Source organism: Salmo trutta, chromosome 22 (assembly GCF_901001165.1).
Source record: "Salmo trutta chromosome 22, fSalTru1.1, whole genome shotgun sequence".
Lineage (NCBI taxonomy): Eukaryota > Metazoa > Chordata > Actinopteri > Salmoniformes > Salmonidae > Salmo > Salmo trutta.
The window spans coordinates 40,120,844-40,145,358 of record NC_042978.1 but is presented as its reverse complement, the minus strand read 5'-3'; the positions used below and the strand labels follow the sequence as shown (position 1 = coordinate 40,145,358).

The following is a 24,515-nucleotide window of genomic DNA, read 5'->3' as shown; positions in this document are numbered from 1 at the left end:
TTGGCTCCAGGTCATCTACAAGACCCTGCTAGGTAAAGTCCCCCCTTATCTCCGCTCACTGGTCACCATAGCAGCACCCACCTGTAGCACGCGCTCCAGCAGGTATATCTCTCTGGTCACCCCTAAAGCCAACTCCTCCTTTGGTCGTCTCTCCTTCCAGTTCTCTGCTGCCAATGACTGGAACGAACTACAAAAATCTCTGAAACTGGAAACACTTATCTCCCTCACTAGCTTTAAGCACCAGCTGTCAGAGCAGCTCACAGATCACTGCACCTGTACATAGCCCATCTATAATTTAGCCCAAACTACTACCTCTTCCCCTACTGTATTTATTTATTTTATTTATTTTGCTCCTTTGCACCATATTATTTAGATTTGAACTTTGAACTTTCTTCAAACTACAAATCTACCATTCCAGTGTTTTTCTTGCTATACTTTATTTACTTTGCCACCATGGCATTTTTTTGCCTTTACCTCCCTTATCTCACATCATTTGCTCACATTGTATATAGTCTTATTTTTTTCTACTGTATTATTGACTGTATGTTGTTTACTCCATGTGTAACTCTGTGTTTTTGTATGTTGTCGAACTGCTTTGCTTTATCTTGGCCAGGTCGCAATTGTAAATGAGAACTTGTTCTCAACTTGCCTACCTGGTTAAATAAAGGTGAAATAAAAAAAAATTAAAAAGTGATCCTAGCATAAATCCTAATTGGATGTTCCGTTGTGCATGTGTGTTTATGCTTACACAATCGCGCATGTCAAGGGAAGAAAACCAAGTATCCTGGCAGATTACAACTTGTTCAGAATGAGTCTGACGTAGTCAGGTAATTTTCAGGTCAATGCCTGGAGGTCAGTCAGAATTGGTGTCAAGGGAGTCTGTAGTAGTTTTTCTACAAGTCACTGTGTCTTCCACTATTGTAGTGGTGGTAGGTATGAAGTCTATTTCATAGCTATGTTATCCACGGAGGAGCTAACCTGACGACGGAAGTACTTTAAAAGTATTAGACCAGTCGTACGTGGTGTGATCATGGTTCATGACTTCTAATAACTTTTCTCCTGAACGGAGGGTTCTATTTATTAGTGGCATGTGTTAACCATTGGAAGAGTGCAATGGAGATTCCCTTCCCCGTGTTGCACTCTGAGTGACTCCTATGTCGCTATTATCAATAGCAATTTAACTTGTGAGGTTACTAATCCTCTTACTGAGTGTTGCTGGACTGACTGTGGTATTGGTACTGGTATTCAAGGGGTCCAGTTGTCCTACCGATTTATTCTGAAATATTATCTACCGGAACACATGATTGGAGCATATTACTAGTTGTATTGTAGTTGAACCTACACATGGCAAGGAATGATTATTGTTGCCATTTGTTTTGGAGGTGGACAAGTCAATTGGACTTCCTTTACGACCAGTGTGGTACACCTCAGTACTATCTTAGATGTGTTCTAAGATTAACCCCATCTAGGGGCCTGTCTGCTCCTCACTGTTCTCATAGGGGAGTTTACAACTAGATTTGATTTATGCTCTGGCGGCCTCGTACGGTGTTGTCCGTAGTCTCGACTCCCCCACCGGCCTCGATGAGGCTCATCATGGGTCTGGGCTACTATTCCCCCCCTTTGTGTCTCGGGACCCCCCCCACCAGCGGGTGGTGTTGGTGTCCGAGGCTCAAACGAAAAGTTCAGACCCTATGTACGAGTTGTCAGTGACCGCGTTATTATGAGAATGGCTGTAACCTTTCAACCAAATCCCCTGGTGTTTGTGCTTCAAAGCACTCAGTGGCTGTCGAGGAATGTCAGTCACCACCGCGTCCGCGTGTGGCAACCTCTTCAGTACCTGCGAACTGAGACGAGGATATCGGTCTGTGATATCGCAAAGTGTTTCACCAGTGGGAGTCATCGGGTCAGTTGCTGGACTGACGCCATTAGTGTCATTGTAAGGGGTGACAGTCCCCAACAAAGCATAGTCCCCATAACAAAGCAAAGTATACTCTGCGCATCGATGTTTTTCTTGCTGAGACGGCCGCAGTGCTTGCGGAAGTGTCCGAAGGGCAAGAGAAGTTCATCTCAACTACCGTATTGCACGACTGCAAGGAGGAGGGAAGTTGCTCATTCACAGAGACAGCTGGCTCGAAATCATGAAAAGAATGGTCAATCAGATTGGCTGATGGAATGTGTCGAGATATCGTAATATCTCTTTGGATCGGATTCTGCACCAAGAGGTTTCTAAACGTCTTTTTCCCAAGGGGTGCTTTCGACAGATACCCCTCGTGAATGACTGCATTGCAGCTAGCGTTAGGGGAAGACAGTGTGGTCAGTGGAGAAGGCACTGTGGCCTGTGACCATACCTGGTTGGTTTTCCAATCCATCAATGGGAGTAACCGATCCATCAAGTCTGCTCCAAGTAGTTTCGAGGCTGGTAACATACACAGGGTGAACGAGCGATACGTCCTTGAAGTGTAGTTTCAGCATGACTCTCAACGTGAGAGGCGAGGTAGTCTGAGTGACCCCTCGAAGTGTAGTTTCGCATCGCTCCACTTTTAACCAACGTTTAGTTGGCTTCAAAGCCCTTTTTAGATCATCAAACAATGTTTGAGAGATGAGTGATATTGTCGCACCCGAATCAATTAGCGCATGACAAGTTAAGCAGTCCTCCAGGACTGTTTCCAGGTATGGCCGTTTAGATTCGTGGTTAGTGGACATATTCCCCGCAAAGTGGAGTGGTCGTTCGCAACGACGTGATGTGCCATTTCTGTTCAAGGTGGAAGCAGATTGACTTTTTCGATTTTGAGTGGGCTTGGCTTTAACGAAGCATTTGACCTTTTTCTTCGCAACTTTTGTATCAGAGTCTACAGACAAAGCCCGGGGGCTTGTTTCTTGATCAAGTGGGCCCTGGATAGGGTCTTGAATGAGAGCGGGAGAAATTTGAACTTTAACGTCCTTGCTATGGGTGTTAATTTCTGCGGACCTGGTGTCCAGTAATTCCCCGTCTAGTCCTTGTGACTTATCTTTTACCCTTTTCTCAAATTGTTCTCGCTTTAGTTCTTCCCGTAGTGGGACTTCTGGAGAACATTGGTCTACGTTTTGATCGTCCTTCAACCCTTTGTTACCCTTGTGCTCTGACACTTTGTGTGGGTTGGGTGCAGGAACGTAGCGAACAGGTCGATTGTAGCGGTAGTCGTTTTGAAGGCGACGTACTTTACAGTTATTTCGACCGCGGCGGTTATTGGAATCATGGTTTCGTGGTAGAAACTGTTGTGGTGCGTCATCTCTCGACGCTCCAATACCTGATAATGCACCCTCTAACTGGAGTGAGTGCTCCTGGTCAAACTTCAAAACCGAGTGGTCAGGGCTCTTAGAGTTGCGAGCTTTTGATGCCTCAAAAGCTGTGCTTGCAAGCTCTCTGAGTTGTAAGATAGGCAAGCCAACGTGGGCTGCAGGGCCCAAGTAGGTAATGAAGGTGGGATACATGTTCGACAGAAACATTTGTTTGAATGGTAACAGCTCTTCCATTCCTGGTTCCGTGAGTAGGCCAAAGTAAGCTGAACGATGCCTATGATAGAAAGCTTGTGGGTGTTCGTTCCGAGCTTGTTTGACCGTGTTAGCCAGTGAGCTATCGTGTTTGCGAGTCGCAGAACCACTGAATTCTAATTTCAAAGCTGTGGCAAGTTTAGCGTAGTCATTTAGCACGTGTTGCTGTTGTAGGCGAATGAACCTCGCCACGTGTCTATTCGACGTTCGCTTCAACAGGTAAACCCTGTCAGAACCCGTAGCGTTCGGGTAGCCACCCAACGCGTCCTCTATGTCAGCTAGGAACGTCTCAGTATCGTTTGGCTGACCTGGAACGGAGTCAAAGGTGGGGAAATTCTTGACGAGTTTGTCAAGGTATTCCGCACCAAGCGGGCGGAGAGGATTGGCTTCATCCTGTGGAGAAATTGGGGCCGACAGGCCAAGAGGAGAAGCCAAGCTTTGGCTTTGTTGGCCAAGAGGCTCCATATTACTCAGTGCCGAATGGCCAAGAGGAGAAGACTGAGGGACACATGATGGAGGCAATGTCTGAAACCTATCGTCTTCACTCCTTTGAGTACTGGACTCCGGTTGCTTGGATGGATAGTCATGCTGTAGAGCGTGACCATTCTGGACTTCCTCCAGATGGTACCTAAGGGTGGTCTTCTGCTGCATTGCAGAGTCCACTTGAGCGCTTAGAGTACCAATTTTGGACACGTGAGTGTCACACCTGCTCCTTTCGGTCTCAAACTTATCTGTCATGGTTTGCAGATAGAGGTCTCGAGTACGGAGCGAGAGATTCAGTGATGAGATTTCCTCTGCTTGCTTAGAAATCAATATTTCCATCCTCATCACCTGAGTTCTCTCATCATTCATTTTGTCAGCAACTTCAATAAGTTCTGCTGATTTGTCATCCAACTTTGTCATTGTGTTCGTCAACTGATCGTCTTTGGTCTGCAGAATTTGGAGTAGAACACTGTTACCTTGAGTAACGTTCAACAAAACTGCCTGCATGTTATCAAATTGCGCGTTCTTGTTTGTAGATAACTCGACAGATTTATCTAGTTTGGAGTGGACTACATCGTATTTAGTTTTGGCTAAATCGAGTTGTTCCTGCAGATGACGATTTTGTTGGAGAGTTTGTGCTCGTTCATCGTCATAAGTATTTGCAATTACTTTTAATTCTTCCGATTTCAAACGCAGTTCCTCGACTAGCAGAATGTTTTCATTTCCTGCTTTTGTCAATAGTTGCTCAGTTCTCTCCACCTTTGCTCTCATGTTAGCCATGTCTTGCACATACTTCAGCTGTGCACTGTGGCATTGGACCGATGCCAACCTTTGATGGCGATACATAAGTGCTAAAGTGGAGAGAACCGTCACAAAGCCTGTGTTTGATGGTTGATTTTGGACAGCGTTCGCAATTTCGGCTGATTTTTCACTAATGGCATAATTAGGGTTGGTATCGCTGCTGAGGTCAGAGATCAATCCTTTTATGGGTGGAGGTTCACTAATTAGCGGAGGAGTGGTGACCACCTCCTTTGGTAGCTTGCACATTATTAGAAAAATTTAGAGGAAAAATGTTCCTATTTTTTTTTCAATGTTTGGGTTTGGAATTCATTGGAAGCTGCAAAGACAAGTTTAATCTATTTATAGATGTTGACGAACCATCAGTACTGTACCAGTAATCTGGAAGTTGGACGTGAATGAATTTGCAAAAGCAAATTGAATTAATTAATCAATGCCAATGATTAATCCTACCTGGGTAGGCTATCTGGGTATTAAACTTGAATTAACCTGAGGTTGCTTCATCCAGGTTAATATGGGAAGTTTAAAAGTGTCTCATTTGATTGCAAGAACATTAAGGTATGTTCAACAATTTAACTTATTAAATTGAATGAGATGATAATCCATACAATCTCCATTGATTGGATATCATAAGTGTAAACAGTAGATCAAATGTTGGGAACACTCCCCACTATGGTACACTTCTTCCTTGGGCCGAAGCCACATGGGATTCCCACGGGGGCGGGACTTCTGTCAGTGCTGGATTACTGAATGGGTTTTGCAAAAACCAAATTTTACTGATTGATCCATTTTAATGATAAATCAAACCTGTATAGGCTATTTGGGATTTAAACTTTAATTAACCTGAGAGGTTTATTCATCTAGGTTAATGTGGAAAAAAGATTACAATGTCTCATTTAGAAAACTTATTTAAAAGATCCACTTGAGAATGTAAATCTGGCAATTTCACTTATTAGTTCAATTGAATAAGACATCGATATCCGTCTGGATATCACGAGTAACGACTTGAGTGTCACCTGACTAATTATTCTTGAAGGAAAGTACTGGTGACTCTTCAGAGGTCCCTGCTGGCACACGCTGAAATCCAACTCAAGTCGGATGAGTTACCATGTGGCACAAAACAAAATGGCTGTTTTCCCTTTTGTTAGCTTAGCATCTCGAGCAAGCTAATGCTTCTTGATGCCTGAAAAATGCTCAACATAGGATTCCCTTGGCAAGGGAAAGGTTTTACTTATAACGTATTATGTTCAAACCCTTTTCGCCGATATTTGACGATGTTTTAACCGGAACTCGCGGCAAACAATCGAAATGCACCGTAGTCTACTCGCATCGAAACGCGAGAGAGACCGAGATACTTATCGCTGGTCAAGCTAATCTCTCCTAAATTTCAATCGGCTGGGTCTTTGTCCTCGCTCGAGAAATTAATAATGACCTAGCCCACAGGCGTCTGAAACGCGAGAGGCAGAAATACTTAGCGTTTGGCCAAACGCGCTATTTCTCAGATAGCTTTATCAGTCCTCCTACAGAACTGTATAGCTTATGCTCGCCACTGACTACCTCAGAGCACAACACGGAGGCGATTCTCCAGAGCACACACGCACCAATAATTCCGGTCTACAATTCCCATAATGTATATAATAAACTTGGTATATTATGTAATCTGCGTTTCAATTTTATATAGGCTGAATCAAAATGAAAGCTTCATCCTATTTTAGATTCCTCGCACGGGGGCTCCAAATGTTTTTATCAAAATGACCCAAACGTGCGTCCTAGTTTTAGAGTCCACACAGGGTGTGCCAAATATGTCTGTTCAGACCCTTTTCGGATCATTGAACAATGTTAAATTCTTAGGAAGCAGAGTATACTCTGGGCTAACAAGTTGAATCAGCAATACAAAATTGGGTTTAATTATTTATTTACTAAATACCTAAACTAATCACACAGAATTACATATACACAGAATACAAATTATGTCATACAGAAAACGTCCTGGTGGACGGAACCTGTATGAAAGCTGGTTACACAAAGGAAAGGGGGTTGGGCTTGAATGAAAGAGCGGGAAGACTTAGGAACGAAGAAACAGCAGCTATGCTATCGTAAATACATTATCTTATGCATTCTAAATTACCGCCAATTTGGAAAAGGAAAATGCAATAAATATTTACTCTGAGCTGCGCTTCGGTAGATTGGTCGTAGATGCTGGCCGGGTTGGCCAACAGATCTTCCTGTCCTTGGGAGAGTGTCTCTGGTGGTAAATTGGATACGTGGTGGTATCTTCGTCTGTCTGTTAGACTGAATCCGTCGTCCGTCCTTTCCTAGCCCACGTCTACAGCGGCCGCTGCTAACTCAACGGCTAGGAAGTATCACTTCTGTTGTGAATAAGCTCAAAGTTCATACCAGTTCATACCATAGCTCACGCCGAGGTTGGCTTAGTTGACATGTGTGTCCTTCTAACATAGAGGCTGCAGACCTCCCGTACTGGAACAACGTAGTTATCTTTTCGTCAAAGGCTTATATAGTGGAGAGGGGGGATGGGATGTGTTTCATCGTTTATAACCCCTCCTCTTCACAGGGGTGGGCCACTGATCAAGCAGGGCACTTTCCTTATGAAAACCCAAATCTCTCATTTGGAAGCTAAAATTACATTTAATCTCCTAACAAACAATTTCAATATCAAACATTTCAATTGCATAACAATTCCATGTGACTCTGATAACTAGAGGGTGTATACTTTCCCAGGTACAGTTTATGTCGTCCTGTCATCAGTCATAATGTCTCAGATAACAACGAACTGACATCCATACTCATTACGTTCCAAAGCATATTTCCAACTGGTTTTATTACCAAAATATGGTTCCTTTCCCCATTTGTTTGATGTTCCCAGACTCTCTATATTTAACAGGACAGCAGTCCTTCAGGACAGCAGTCCTTCAGTAGGGTCAGAGAGGGGAAGGGAGAAAGGTATTTATGGGGGGGGTCATAAACCTTACCCACAGGCCAACGTCATGACAGGTCTCTCTCTCTCTCTCCATCTCTCTCTCTGCCGCTCTCTCTCTCTCTGTCTCTCTCTCTCTGTCTCTCTCTGTCTCTCTCTCTCTGTCTCTCTCTCTTTCTATCACTCTTTCTCTCCATCTCTCTCTTTCTCTCCGAGAAACACATTCCGATTTACAGCAACGACCTGGGGAATAGTCACAGGGAAGAGGAGGGGGGATGAACGAGCCAATTGGAAGCTGGGGGTGATGAGGTGGCCATGATGGTATGAAAGCCAGATTGGGAATTTAGCCAGGACACCGGGGTTAACACCCCTACTCTTACAATAAGTGCCATGGGATCTTTAGTAACCACAGAGAGTCAGGACACTCGTTTAAAGTCCCATCCGAAAGACGGTACCCATCACAGGGCAATGTCCCCAATCGTTTTTTAGACCAGAGGAAATGTGCCTCCTACTGGCTCTCCACTGACATTGGTTGTTTCTTTTATTTCTTTTTGAAACAGTTTTATGGGAATTGAAAAATATAAACTACATGACCAAAAGTATGTGAACACCTGCTCGTTGAACATCTCATTCCAAAATCATGGGCATTAATATGGAGTTGGTCCTCCTTTGCTGCTATAACAGCCTTCCCTTTGCTGGGAAGGCTTCACACTAGATGTTGGAACATTGCTGGGGGGACTTTCTTCCATTCACCCACTAGAGCATTAGTGAGGTCGGGCACTGATGTTGGGTAATTAGGTCTGGTTCACAGTCGGCATGCCAATTCATCCCAAAGGTTTTCGATGGGGTTGAGGTCAGGGCTTTGTGCAGGCCAGTCAAGTTCTTCCACACCGATCTCGACAAACCTTTTCTACATAGTCCTCACTTTGTCCGGACAGTGAGGCTATATCTCAGTAACCGTATGGCAGACAGTGAAGCTATATCTCAGTGACCGTATGGCAGACAGTAAAGCTATATCTCAGTGACCGTATGGCAGACAGTAAAGCTATATCTCAGTGACCGTATGGCAGACAGTAAAGCTATATCTCAGTGACCGTATGGCAGACAGTGAAGCTATATCTCAGTGACCGTATGGCAGACAGTAAAGCTATATCTCAGTGACCGTATGGCAGACAGTAAAGCTATATCTCAGTGACCGTATGGCAGACAGTGAAGCTATATCTCAGTGACCGTATGGCAGACAGTAAAGCTATATCTCAGTGACCGTATGGCAGACAGTAAAGCTATATCTCAGTGACCGTATGGCAGACAGTGAAGCTATATCTCAGTGACCGTATGGCAGACAGCGAAGCTATATCTCAGTGACCGTATGGCAGACAGTAAAGCTATATCTCAGTGACCGTATGGCACACATTGAGGCTTTTTAGGGCAACTGAGGCTGTGTCCTGATTCTCCAAACTTCTCTCAAAGTGTGCACTTGCACACTCCCCATCATTGGTGTAAGCTTTAGCTGCAGGGAGTTTCCACAATTGTTAAATCCAAGATGGGGAGTGTGCAAGTGTACACTTTGGAAGAAGGGTGGATAATGGAGATGTAGACTTTCTCTCTTTTCATCAACCAGCTCATATGATCACACCACTTTCTGTCCTAACTGATCAGAGGTCTGTAGACACACTCTGGTCCATTCCACATGTGTGTGTTTCAGCCTTGCAGCTGAGGACCATGTGGCCAGTGGCCCCTATTGGCCCCCTCAGGCCCCTTGTTAAGTCAGAGGTGATTCATAGCTCCCATCCCTCTACCCAATGCAGGTTAGAAAGTTAAGGTTTTATGTCTCTCTGACATATGTCATTACAAAGCTCCTGATTATTACTGTCATTACAACCCTCCTGATTATTACTGTCATTACAAAGCTCCTGATTATTACTGTCATTACAACCCTCCTGATTATTACTGTCATTACAACCCACCTGATTATTATTGTCAGTACAACCCTCCTGATTACTACCATCATTACAACCCTCCTGATTACTACCATCATTACAACCCTCCTGATTATTACTGTCATTACAACCCTCCTGATTATTACTGTCATTACAACCCTCCTGATTATTACTGTCATTACAACCCTCCTGATTACTACCATCATTACAACCCTCCTGATTATTACTGTCATTACAACCCTCCTAGTTATTACTGTCATTACAACCCTCCTGATTATTACTGTCATTACAACCCTCCTGATTATTACTGTCATTACAACCCTCCTGATTATTACTGTCATTACAACCCTCCTGATTATTACTGTCATTACAACCCTCCTGATTATTACTGTCATTACAACCCTCCTGATTATTACTGTCATTACAACCCTCCTGATTATTACTGTCAGTACAACCCTCCTGATTATTACTGTCATTACAACCCTCCTGTATTATTACTGTCATTACAAAGCTCCTGATTATTACTGTCACTACGGCCCTCCTGTTCATAAACAATACTATTCGTCACTACGGCCCTCCTGTTAATAAACACTATCGGTCACTACGACCCTCCTGTTCATAAACACTACTATCAGTCAGTACGGCCCTCCTGTTTATAAACGCTACTATCGGTCAGTACGGCCCTCCTGTTTATAAACACTACTATTGGTCAGTACGGCCCTCCTGTTCATAAACACTACTATCAGTCAGTACGGCCCTCCTGTTTATAAACACTACTATCAGTCAGTACGGCCCTCCTGTTTATAAACACTACTATCAGTCAGTACGGCCCTCCTGTTTATAAACGCTACTATCGGTCAGTACGGCCCTCCTGTTTATAAACACTACTATTGGTCAGTACGGCCCTCCTGTTCATAAACACTACTATCAGTCAGTACGGCCCTCCTGTTTATAAACACTACTATCGGTCAGTACGGCCCTCCTGTTTATAAACACTACTATTGGTCAGTACGGCCCTCCTGTTCATAAACACTACTATCAGTCAGTACCGCCCTCCACAAATTTCTTGTTAACAAACTATAGTTTTGGCAAGTTGGTTAGGACATCTACTTTGTGCATGACACAAGTAATTTTTCCGACAATTGTTGACAGACAGATTATTGCACTTATAATTCACTGTATCACAATTCCAGTGGGTCAGAAGTTTACATACACTAAGTTGACTGTGCCTTTAAACAGCTTGGAAAATTCCAGAAAATGATGTCATGGATTTAGAAGCTTCTGATAGGTTAATTGACATCATTTGAGTCAATTGGAGGTGTACCTGTGGATGTATTTCAAGGCCTACTTTCAAACTCAGTGCCTCTTTGCTTGACATCATGGGAAAATCAAAAGAAATCAGCCAAGACCTCAGAAAATAAATTGTAAACCTCCACAAGTCTGGTTCATCCTTGGGAGCAATTTCCAAACGCCTGAAGGTACCACATTCATCTGTACAAACATTAGTACGCAAGTATAAACACCATGGGACCACGCAGCTGCCATACCGCTCAGGAAGGAGACCCGTTCTGTCTCCCAGAGATGAACGAACTTTGGTGCGAGAAGTGCAAATCAATTCTAGAACAACAGCAAAGGACCTTGTGAAGATGCTGGAGGAAACAGGTACAAAAGTATCTATATCCACAGTAAAACTAGTCCTATGTCGACATAACCTGAAAGGCTGCTCAGCAGGGAAGAAGCCATTGCTCCAAAACTGCCGTAAAAAAGCCACACTACGGTTTGCAACTGCACACGGGGACAAAGATCGTACTTATTGAAGAAATGTCCTCTGGTCTGATGAAAGAAAAATAGAACTGTTTGGCTATAATGACCATTGTTATGTTTGGAGGAAAAAGGGGGAGGCTTGCAAGCCGAAGAACACCATCCCAACCGTGAAGCACGGGAGTGGCAGCATCATGTTGTGGGGGTGCTTTGCTGCAGGATGGACTGGTGCACATCACAAAATAGATGGCATCATGAGGGAGGAAAATTAGGTGGATATATTGAAGCAACATCTCAAGACATCAGTCAGGAAGTTAAAGCTTGGTCGCAAATGGATCTTCCAAATGGACAATGACCCAAAGCATACTTCCAAAGTTGTGGCAAAATGGCTTAAGGACAACAAAGTCAAGGTATTGGAGTGGCCATCACAAAGCCCTGACCTCAATTCCATAGAAAATGTGTGGGTAGAACTGAAAAAGTGTTTGTGAGCAAGGAGGCCTACAAACCTGACTCAGTTGCAGCAGCTCTGTCAGTAGGAATGGGCTAAAATTCACCCAACTTATTGTGGGAAGCTTGTGGAAGGCTACCCGAAACATTTGACCCTGTCACGACTTCCACCGAAGTCGTTTCCTCTCCTTGTTCGGCGGTCGGCGTCACCTGTCTTCTTGTCATCGTCGATCCACTTTTCATTTTCCATTTTTTTTGTCTTGTTTTCATACACACCTGGTTTCCATTTCCCTCATTACGTGTTGTGTATTTAACCCTCTGTTCCCCCAATGTCCTTGTGTGGAATTGTTTGTTTGTAAGTGCTTGTGCGCTATGTTACTGGTGCGCGTTGGGTTTTGTACCCATGTAGGTTCTTTTTTTATTGCCGTTGGTTTTGAAATTAAACTGCTCCGGCTATTGCCTATTTCTGCTCTCCTGCGTCTGACTTCACTGCCACCAGTTCCGCAACCCTTACAGACCCAAGTTAAACAATTTAAAGGCAATGCTACCAAATGCTAATTGAGTGTATGTAAACTTCTGACCCACTGGGAATGTGATGAAAGAAATAAAAGCTGAAATAAATCATTCTCTCTATAATTATTCTGACATTTCACATTCTTAAAATAAAGTGGTGATCCTAACTGACCTAAGACAGTGAATCTTTACTGGGATTAAATGTCAGGAATTGTGAAAAACAGAGTTTAAATGTATGTGGCTAAGGTGTATGTAAACTTCTGACTTGTGTACATACATACACAACCTACGCCCCTGGAGAGAGGAATGTGTGTGTGTGTGTCCAACACACAGCCAGCTGTAGGGTCCGCGGCCCCTCCTGCCCCTGTAGGGACCACTCAGGACTCAGCGCAATGTACTTTCATTAACGTGGCCCTCAAAGTCACATTTCATGCATTGCTATATACATGAATGCCTTTCCATGGCCTCCCTCTCTCGTACAGAGAGCAGTGGGTATGGAGAGAGGTCAAATAAAAAAACATTTTATTTTTCACATTCTTCATAAACAACAGGTGTAGACTAACAGTGAAATGTTTACTTTCAGGCCCTTTCCAACAATGCAGATAAATACAATAGAGAAATAATAGAAAAATAAAACATGGAATTAAAGTAATAATAACTACACAGTGAGTAATGATAACTTGGTTATGTACAAGGGTTACCAGTACTGAGTCAATGAGTAATGATAACTTGGTTATATACAAGGGGCACTAGTACTGAGTCAATGAGTAATGATAACTTGGTTATATACAAGGGGTACCAGTACTGAGTCAATGAGTAATGATAACTTGGTTATATACAAGGGTTACCAGTACTGAGTCAATGAGTAATGATAACTTGGTTATATACAAGGGGGTACCAGTACTGAGTCAATGAGTAATGATAACTTGGTTATATACAAGGGCTACCAGTACTGAGTCAATGAGTAATGATAACTTGGTTATATACAAGGGGTACCAGTACTGAGTCAATGAGTAATGATAACTTGGTTATATACAAGGGGTACCAGTACTGAGTCAATGAGTAATGATAACTTGGTTATATACAAGGGGTACCAGTACCGAGTCAATGAGTAATGATAACTTGGTTATATACAAGGGTTACCAGTACTGAGTCAATGAGTAATGATAACTTGGTTATATACAAGGGTTACCAGTACTGAGTCAATGAGTAATGATAACTTGGTTATATACAAGGGGGTACCAGTACTGAGTCAATGAGTAATGATAACTTGGTTATATACAAGGGCTACCAGTACTGAGTCAATGAGTAATGATAACTTGGTTATATACAAGGGGTCCCAGTACTGAGTCAATGAGTAATGATAACTTGGTTATATACAAGGGGTACCAGTACTGAGTCAATGAGTAATGATAACTTGGTTATATACAAGGGGTACCAGTACTGAGTCAATGAGTAATGATAACTTGGTTATATACAAGGGGTCCCAGTACTGAGTCAATGAGTAATGATAACTTGGTTATATACAAGGGGTCCCAGTACTGAGTCAATGAGTAATGATAACTTGGTTATATACAAGGGGTACCAGTACCGAGTCAATGAGTAATGATAACTTGGTTATATACAAGGGGTCCCAGTACCTAGTCAGTGAGTAATGATAAGGTTGCTATATACACGGAGTACCAGTACCGAGTCGATGTGCAGGGGTACGAGGTATTGAGGGAGATATGTACATATAACTAGGAATAAAGTGATTAGGGAACAGGATCAGTGGAGGCTGCTGAGGGGAGGATGGCTCATAATAATGGCTGGAAAGGAGCGAATGGAATTTTTGGCGCCCCATTTGTGTATTAAGCCGTTAATACCATAAATCCAGGGATGACAGAAGGACAGTAGGATGATAATAAAATCTAGATACTGCCCAACCCTTCTGAGGGGCCCCCGTGTTGAGGGTCAGCGTGGCAGATGTATTGTTGCCTACCATTACCACCTGGGGGCGGCCCGCCAGGAAGTCCAGGATCCAGTTGCAGAGGGAGGTGTTTAGTCTCAGAGTCCTTAACTTATTGATGAGCTTTGAGGACACTATGGTGTTGAACGCTGAGCTGTAGTCAATGAACAGTATTCTCACATAGGTGTTCCTCTTGTCCAGGTGGGAAAGGGCAGTGGGGAGTGCAATAGAGATTGCGTCATCTGTGGATCTATTGGGGCGGTATGTGAATTGGAGTGGGTGCTTCATTCTATAACTAGAGGACTCCTGATTTCAAGTGTAATTTGTGTCGTCATCTGTTGTCTAGTACTGTGTTTTTGCTAGCTATGGCCATCTACCTTTGGTGCTGCCTGTCTTCCCAGTAGCCTACTTGGTGTGTTAACTGCTGACTGCTCATAACTTGCTGATGATTGTTGACACATCAACCAGGATCAAGGGGCAGGGCAATATGTGACTTGTTTTGGTAATCAGTGGCTGTATTGGAGTGGGAGTGGTTTCTCCTCTACTAGGCAATCAGCAATTAGTACAGGGAGGTGTGCTCTTCACCTCTACTAGGCAATCAGCAATTAGTACAGGGAGGTGTGCTCTTCACCTCTGCTAGGCAATCAGCAATTAGTACAGGGAGGTGTGCTCTTCACATCTACTAGGCAATCAGCAATTAGTACAGGGAGGTGTGCTCTTCACCTCTACTAGGCAATCAGCAGTTAGTACAGGGAGGTGTGCTCTTCACCTCTACTAGGCAATCAGCAGTTACTACAGGGAGGTGTGCTCTTCACCTCTGCTAGGCAATCAACAATTAGTACAGGGAGGTGTGCTCTTCACCTCTACTAGGCAATCAGCAATTAGTACAGGGAGGTGTGCTCTTCACCTCTACTAGGCAATCAGCAAATAGTGTTAGTACTTCAGCCTCCCCTGGTTTCTCAGTGGCAGCTGTAAGCGGTGGTCATGTCAGTAGCGGTCTTGTCGACAAAACTAAGACCATCGCCGAAAGAAAGACGGTTCTACCGAGTTGATCTGGGGAGTTGTTGGAGGAAGGAAAGAGAGGAAGGCTCCACTCTCTCACCTGAGTATCTTAACTTCTTTGGGATAGGGGGCAGTATTTTCACGGCCGGATAAAAAACGTACCCGATTTAATATGGTTACTACTCCTGCCCAGAAATGAGAATATGCATATAATTAGTAGATTTTGATAGAAAACACTCTAAAGTTTCTAAAACTGTTTGAATGGTGTCTGTGAGTCTAACAGAACTCATACGGCAGGCCAAAACCTGAGAAGATTCCAGGAAGATTCCAGGAAGTGCCCTGTCTGACAATTTGTTGTCCTTCTGTAGCATCTCTATCGACATTACAGCATCTGTGCTGTAACGTGACACTTTCTAAGGCTTCCATTGGCTCTCTAAAGCCGCCAGAAAGTGGAATGGGGTGTCTGCTGTCTCTGGGCAAAGTATAGGAGCAGAGTTTGTAAGTGGTCAACCTGGGGACAGTGAGACTGGAGATGCGGGGTCACGAGAACTCGCCATGTTTTTCTTTCAGTCTTTGAATGAATACAACGTTGCCCGGTTGGAATATTATCGCTATTTTACGAGAAAAATAGCATAAAAATTGATTTTAAACAGCGTTTGACATGCTTCTAAGTACGGTAATGGAATATTTTGAATTTTTTGGTCATGAAATGCGCTCGCGCGTTACCCTTCGGATAGTGACCTGAACGCACAAACAAAACGGAGGTATTTGGATATAACTATGGATTATTTGGAACCAAAACAACATTTGTTGTTGAAGTAGAAGTACTGGGAGTGCATTCTGACGAAGAACAGCAAAGGTAATCCAATTTTTCTAATAGTAATTCTGAGTTTAGGTGACCCCGAAGTTGGCGGATGTCAAAATAGCTAGCCGTGATGGCCGAGCTATGTACTCAGAATATTGCAAAATGTGCTTTCGCCGAAAAGCTATTTTAAAATCGTACATAGCGATTGCGTAAAGGAGTTCTGTATCTATAATTCTTAAAATAATTGTTATGTATTTTGTCAACGTTTATCATGAGTAATTTAGTAAATTCACTGGAAGTTTGCAGTGGGTATGCTAGTTCTGAACATCACATGCTAATGTAAAAAGCTGTTTTTTATATAAATATGAACTTGATTGAACAAAACATGCATGTATTGTATAACATAATGTCCTAGGAGTGTCATCTGATGAAGATCATCAAAGGTTAGTGCTGCATTTAGCTGTGGTTTGGGTTTATGTGACATATATGCTTGCTTGGAAAATGGCTGTGTGATTATTTGTGTCTATGTACTCTCCTAACATAATCTAAGGTTTTGCTTTCGCTGTAAAGCCTTTTTGAAATCAGACAATGTGGTTAGATTAACGAGAGTCTTATCTTTAAAATGGTGTAAAATAGTTGATTGTTTGAGAAAATTGATTTGTGGTGTTTTAGTTGGTTTTGTATTTCGCGCCGTGCGATGCCATTGGCTGTTGGCTAGCAGAAAGTCTGTCCTTAACAGGTTAACTAGTTATTCACAGATGGTCTCATTTTGCTCTTTTGTAGCTTTAGCAACTATGTGTTATACCTGTTCACTCTGTGGGCTTTACAGACCTTTCCCACCCCTTGGCTGCAACCCTTCTAATTTAGTGTACCCTGCGCGCACAACCCATGTGGAATTCCGGGTCTCTGGCAGCGTTTGGAACTGCTGATCTGTGGTCAAGAATGCTGAGTTCATTTTGCTGTTCGTTAGACCTACTCATCTTGTTGGCTGACGAAAAGTAAATGTGGACAGTTCTTCCAATATCTTCAATATGCGCCTCGGAATTGGATAACAACGTGCGCAGTTGCGTCCCCAATGTGTCTGTCTTCACTTGTAGCCTGTGAGAAAGACCCAATCAGGTGACAGAGAGCCATGTGAGAGGTACTTCTGTCACGCCCTGATCTTAGAGAGCCTTTTTATTCTCTATTTTGGTTAAGTCAGGGTGTGACTAGGGTGGGTGTTCTAGTTTTTTGTATTTCTATGTTGGCCTGGTATGGTTCCCAATCAGAGGCAGCTGTCTATCGTTGTCTCTGATTGGGGATCATATTTAGGCAGCCTTTTCCCACCTGTTCTTTGTGGGATCTTGTTTTTTGTATTGTTGCTGTTGAGCCCTACAAGGCTGTACGTTTCGTTGGTTTCTCTTTCTTGTTTTGTTGCTGGTTATCATTAATAAATATGATTAACCTACCCCACGCTGCATCTTGGTCCGACCATTCTTACAACGACGTGCGTTACAGCTTCGGCATGCAGCCGGGAGAAGGGAATTATTAAGCATTAAGCATATAGGAGGACCTGTTTCTTTGTTAACCGCTCAACACAGAATAGCCGCATGTGCGCACTCCCTCATCTTTTGGAAATTATATCCTTTCTATAATATACTGTAATATAATGCCTTGGAACTCTAAGCATATCTTGTCTGTTCAATGAACTAGTGTAGCACACAGCCATATGGCATAGCCAGATCAGGGCCTAACATAAGGACAACTCAGAGTATTGTTCTACTGAAATAGACTATTTTCTTCATATCGTGTTTCTTTAGACCTGTCTAAAATAAATAATGGATTTATTGTGATGGTTTAGGCTATATTACATGGATGTATTATACTTTTTTCAAATGTAGATTTGTTTCAAAGGTCTGCATCAGTGTAGAAGCCAGGAGACGCTAAATGTGTTTATGTTAATTAACAGTCAATTACCATGAGACCGGCAGTTATTTGCTTGACAATCACCTGGTGACACAATTTCATGACCGCCACAGGTATTACAGCATTCGTTAAAATAATTTGTGAGAGAGAGAGAGAGAGAGAGAGAGAGAGAGAGAGAGAGAGAGAGATCTGGTGTTTTCCTTCCCTGTTGAAAAGGTTGACCTTGATGCCTGTAGCCAATACTGCACAGAGCAGGAAGTGCTTTCTGAGGTGTGTAGTTGGACAGAAATCAGCTAGCTCTGCACCCCTGGGTCACTGAGACTTCCTGTCATGTGACCTCATGGTACACTCAAAATTCACACACTGAAAATAATATAGGCCTACATACTTCATAGAAGCCCAAGATGTATTGCTACAGTATATCTGTATTATACAAATAGACACAGACACACATGCAAACACACAGATATTAATATTTTTTCTTTTGGAGTTGTGTGTCTGTTGAGTTATGGAATCTAGCAGAGCCAGGAATGTGTTCCATCACTGGGATCCCTGGCGAGGTGCTAGTTTAGTTCCCATAGGCTCTCTGAGTCTGTGTGGGCCTGGCATACTGCATCACTAACACTAGCTATCACTAGCTAACAGTGAAAACATTTTTTAGGTAGCTAACGTGATTCTTCTTACATGCACTACTAAAGTTAAAAATCATTGGAATAATGTGAACATGGGCGCGAGAGTTTCCTTCCCCCATATTTTTTACCTGTAAAATTTCCCAATGTCGACACAACAAAATACGCTGTATAAGTGTGGATAATCTTTTGGTCTGTGAAATAGATTATGCGACAATTTTGGTGGAAATGTATTTATGCACAAATGTTATGCACAAAAATAACCATCCCGTTGAAGTAAGCTTGGAGTCACATGACGATCTGTTCCATTGTACCACCGCGACATGGAAAGGCATGACAAGTTTTTAGACAGATTAAATAAGTTATGATGAATGCCATCATTTATTTAACAACTTCATAACTTATGGTGGTTAAGTGCACAGTGATGTGCTTCATGCAAATATCTAATAAATATCAAGAGTATTATTTGAATGCTGGAGACATGATGATCGCTGACTGTTGCCAATTATCAAAAGGATCTTATCCGTACCTCATCATGTATTTATTTATACTGATTTTAGAATATTTGCATAAAAATCCAGCCCATAAATCTAAAACTGAAACAAAAGAATATAAATATGAAAATGAAATATATTTATACAAGTTCATCTAAATAAAAACTAGCAAATCAGGTCTGAAAACTAACAGAAACTAAACAGAATTTAAAAACAAACAAAAACGAATAGAAATAAAAACGAATATAAAAACACAAAACTATAATAACCTTGCTACACACCCACAAACAGGTCCAGTGTTTTGCTGTGTATCACGCTGCAGAATGTTGGGCTGTCCTGGTCATGTTGAGCCACCAGTAAGACCAGGCAACTTCTGGAGAGGAGAGGGAAGTTTCCAAGGTTTTATATGACTTTAGTACTCCTGAAAACCCCTCTGGCAACACACAGACATGAAGACACAGACATGAAGACACAGACATGAAGACACAGCCATGAAGACACAGACATGAAGACATAGACATGAACACACAGACATGAAGACACAGACATGAAGACACAGACATGAAGACACAGACATGAAGACACAGACATGCACACACAGACATGAACACATAGACATGAACACACAGACATGAAGACACAGACATGAAGACACAGACATGAAGACACAGACATGAACACACAGACATGAAGACACAGACATGGACACAGACATGAACACATAGACATGAACACACAGACATGAACACACAGACATGAAGACACAGACATGCACACACAGACATGAACACATAGACATGAACACACAGACATGAAGACACAGACATGAAGACATAGACATGAACACACAGACATGAACACACAGACATGAAGACACAGACATGGACACAGACATGAACACATAGACATGAACACACAGACATGAACACACAGACATGAACACATAGACATGAAGACACAGACATGAAGACACAGACATGAAGACACAGACATGAAGACACAGACATGAACACATAGACATGAAGACACAGACATGAAGACACAGACATGAAGACACAGACATGAAGACACAGACATGAAGACACAGACATGAAGACACAGACATGAAGACACAGACATGAAAACACACAGACATGAACACACAGACATGCACACACAGACATGCACACATAGACATGGTGAAAAGGCTGATCATTTGTGACCACAGCGGCAACCACAAAATATCTTGTGAAGGATTCCAACCTGGCAGTTGGAGGGAGTTTGTTGTGCACACACAATTTGTCTCACGCGTGCACACACACACACACACACACACACACACACACACACACATACACACACACACACACACACACACATACACATACACATACACACACACACACACACACAGATTAGAGACATTTATGAGAAGTGTTATTCAGAGTTGGAAAAAGAATGGAGCTTCAGGGGGAGTTAAACCATAGAAATGTGGGAGAGTTGAAACCTTGTTTGAGGAGGGTCCAGATAACTGAACTCAAGGTTGTGGTAAAAGCCTTGGATGTCTTCTCAGTACGGTCAGATTGAGCTCTTAGAACTTTTAGAAATAATAATTCATCTTTTCAGCTGGCCATTCCATTAGTGGATGTGTTTATTGCTTAATCCTTTCATATAAATTGAATGATTACACATCATAACAGTTCTCTGTTGATCTGATTTGTCCCAGGATGTACACTGTACTTACTAAAGGTTACTGGATAAACACCCACTTCTCATACTTGATGCCTGTCTAAATATGTTGTACTGTTCTGACCCCAAGGAATATCTTCATCTATTATTCTTATGGGACTTATACACTGAATGTACAAAACATTAAGAACACCTTCCTACCATTGAGTCGTCATCCCCCTTCCCTCCCCTTTTGCCTTCAGAACAGCCTCAATTCCTCCAATGCTTCCCACAGTTGTCCAGTGGGCTGGATGTCATTTGGGTGGTTGGCCATTCTTGATACACAAGGGAAACGGTTATTAAACTGAGCATTAAAAACACAGCTACCATACCCTGTTCAAAGGCACTTAAGTCTTGTGTCTTGTTCATTCACCCTCTGAATGGCACACATACACAAAATCCATGTCTCAATTGTCTCAAGGCTTCTTTAACCTGTCTCCTCCCCTTCATCTACACTGATTGAAGTGGATTTAACAAGTGACATCAATAAGGGATCATAACTTTCACCTGAATTCACCTGGTCAGTCTATGTCATGGAAAGAGCAGGTGTTCTTAATGTTTTGTACACTCAGTGTATATACTTTCATATATTTTTATAGACCACATTATGTTATTTATATAGTCTTGATCTAGAGTTGGATGTCCACTCACATAAATAATTCCAATGTAGTTACTGTGATTAATATATTTGAAATGTTTCTCTCCATTATCTCTCTACCTCTCCCTCTCTCTTTGTCTATCTTTGTTCTAATCATTGCCAAGAGAAGACTGGCCCTGTCCTCCGTTTAATAGACCTACTTTCGTATTGGTTCATGTAAAAAACAAGAGCCGTTAAAGACTGATGTCCACGTCTAATTTTCACTCTCTTTCTCCCCCCTCTCACTCTCTCTTTCTCTTTCTCCCCCTCTCACTCCCTCTCTTTCTCTTTCTCCCCCCTCTCACTCCCTCTCTTTCTCTTTCTCCCCCCTCTCACCCCTCTCTTTCTCTTTCTCCCCCTTCTCACTCCTCTCTTTCTCTTTCTCCCCCCTCTCACTCCCTCTCTTTCTCTTTCTCCCCCCCCCTCACTCCCTCTCTTCTCTTTCTCCCCCCTCTCACTCCCTCTCTTTCTCTTTCTCCCCCCTCTCACTCCCTCTCTTTCTCTTTCTCCCCCCTCTCACTCCCTCTCTTTCTCTTTCTCCCCCCTCTCACTCCCTCTCTTTCTCTTTCTCCCCCCTCTCACTCCCTCTCTTTCTCTTTCTCCCCCTCTCACTCCCTCTCTTTCTCTTTCTCCCCCCCTCTCACTCCCTCTCTTTCTCTTTCTCCCCCCTCTCACTCCTCTCTTTCTCTTTCTCCCCCCTCTCACATCCTCTCTCTCTTCTCTTTCCTCCCTCCCCCCTCTCACTCCTCTCTTTCTTTCTTTCTCCCCCCCTCTCACTCCCTCTCTTTCTCTTTCTCTCCTCCCCCCTCTCACTCCCTCCTCTTTCTCTTTTCTCCCCCCCTATCACTCCCTCTCTTTCCTCTCTTCCACCCTCTTCACTATCCTCTCTTTCTTTCCGCTTTCTCCCCCCTCTCACCTCTCCCGTCCCTCTCTTTCTCTTCTCCTCCAGCTCACATCCTCTCTCTCTGTCTCACTCCCCTTCTCACTTCCCTATCTTCCTCCTTCTCTCCCCCTCTCACTCCCTCTCTTTCTCTTTCTTCCACCCCTTCCTCTAACTGCCTCTCTTCTCCTCTCCCCTCCTCACTCCCTCTATCCTTTCTCTTTCTCCCCCCTCTCACTCCCTCTCTTTCTCTTTCTCCCCCCTCTCACTCCCTCTCTTTCCCTCCCCGTTAAATGCTCCCATTAAAATGTCTGTATCTTATTCTCTTTCTCCCCCCTCTCACTCCCTCTCTTTCCCTCCCATTAAATGCTCCCATTAAAATGTCTGTATCTTATTCTCTTTCTCCCACCCCCTCACATCCCAGCTATTTTCTTGCGTCTGGAGGCTCCTATGAACAACATCACCACATCTCTGGGCCAGACAGCAGAGCTGCTGTGTCGTGTGTCCGGTAACCCCACTCCCACGGTGCGCTGGCTGAAGAACGACGCCCCCGTGGTCCAGGAGCCTCGCCGGATCTCCTACCGACCAACGCCCTACGGTTCCCGCCTCCGCATCCGTAACCTGGACACTACAGACACAGGCTACTTCCAGTGTGTGGCCACTAACAGCAACGGCACCGTCTCCACCACAGGAGTACTCTTCGTCAAGTTTGGTAAGACTAGTAGAACGAGGCTTTGAGATTGTTATGAAGTGTTTAGAAGTCTCCAATGAAGCAGCTATTAATGCCATCAATCAAACCAAGCAATTTCATGCATTTAGAGTGATTATCTAAAGCTGTCTGTCTGGTCTATCTAATCAACGCATGTTCAAAGTAGTTGGGAGAGAGGTCAGAGTTGACTCTCTGCTTTGATAGCATGAGCTTAGTGTAGATCTGCATGTGGTTGGGGCCAGAGCTAGGCCGCATGGCTCTAGCAGCTATGGAGAAGACGTCTGGTAACATGTGGTTGGGGACAGAGCTAGGCCGCGTGGCTCTAGCAGCTATGGAGAAGACGTCTGGTAACATGTGGTTGGGGACAGAGCTAGGCCGCGTGGCTCTAGCAGCTATGGAGAAGACGTCTGGTAACAATTGTTACCCCTGTTGTTTAAATCATCCCTGTCTTCTCTTCCAGATCCACTCCCTACACCAATGCCAGGAAGGCCCTATCCGTAAGTTAAAACAATTCTGTCCATCCATTTTTTTTTTACAAACCACAACCTAACACTGGCTCCTGTTACAAACAGATAGAGAGGGGAAGAAAGATACAAACCTCTGAAGACATGAATGAGATGATAGCTAATCCTTAAGGTGAAAGAACGGGGGGAAAGGTTGTGAAATAAAGTGATGAGTTAATAGTCGTGAAAGGAGAAGTGTTTCCATGATGGCTGGCCAAGGCTTTCACGTCAGTCACATACTTTATGGACTTCTTATGGACTTCAGAGCTTGACAGAGGAAAGCTTGTGGATTTTTCTCTGAATCATTGACAGATCAGGTTCCCTTAGTGTGAACTCTTCTCAAACCTCTAAAGATGATGCTGCTTCAAGTAGATGTGTGATCTGGGTGTGACTCTTGTGTCAGATAGATTGAGTGTAAATAGAGAGAGGTGGAGTAGAGACAGCTCAGGGTACAGTAGAGTGAGAACAGGCATCTTATCACCAGATCTCATCTCTACTGTACTGTACTCTACTGTATTCTACTATACTGTACTATACTGGACTCTCCCTCCTTCTCCTCCTCTCCTCCGCCTCTTTCTCATCTTCTTCTCTACTCCTCCTCCTGCTCCTCTTCTCTCTGCTCCTCCTTTCTCTCTCATCCTCTTCTCTCTCCTCCTCCTCCTCCTCCTCCTCCTGCTCATCCTCTCTCCCTCCTCATCCTCCCCTTCCATGGTGTACTTTCCTCCTGGTTCACTAGTCTGTGTTAGGACCCTCTGAACTATCTTTATGTCCTCATTTCAACACGTTCTCCTGTGGACTGTCCTGTGATGTGGATATGGAGAGAGAGTGTATTTACTCAATGGTTTATTAACTGGCAAACATACATGTATACAGAGGTTCAATGTAGTT

The 24,515-nt window shown here is 43.3% G+C and overlaps 1 protein-coding gene across 1 annotated transcript in view; it reads left to right on the top strand.

Annotated features, from left to right (window-relative positions):
• Positions 1–24,515, top strand: part of LOC115158724 (inactive tyrosine-protein kinase transmembrane receptor ROR1-like) — a 115,228-nt gene that overhangs the window by 6,706 nt on the left and 84,007 nt on the right. Inside the window, exons 2-3 of the mRNA XM_029707977.1 lie at positions 22,840–23,127; positions 23,585–23,621. Coding sequence (XP_029563837.1) covers positions 22,866–23,127; positions 23,585–23,621 — 299 coding nt within the window. The 5' untranslated portion in view covers positions 22,840–22,865. The remainder of the gene's footprint in view (positions 1–22,839; positions 23,128–23,584; positions 23,622–24,515) is intronic.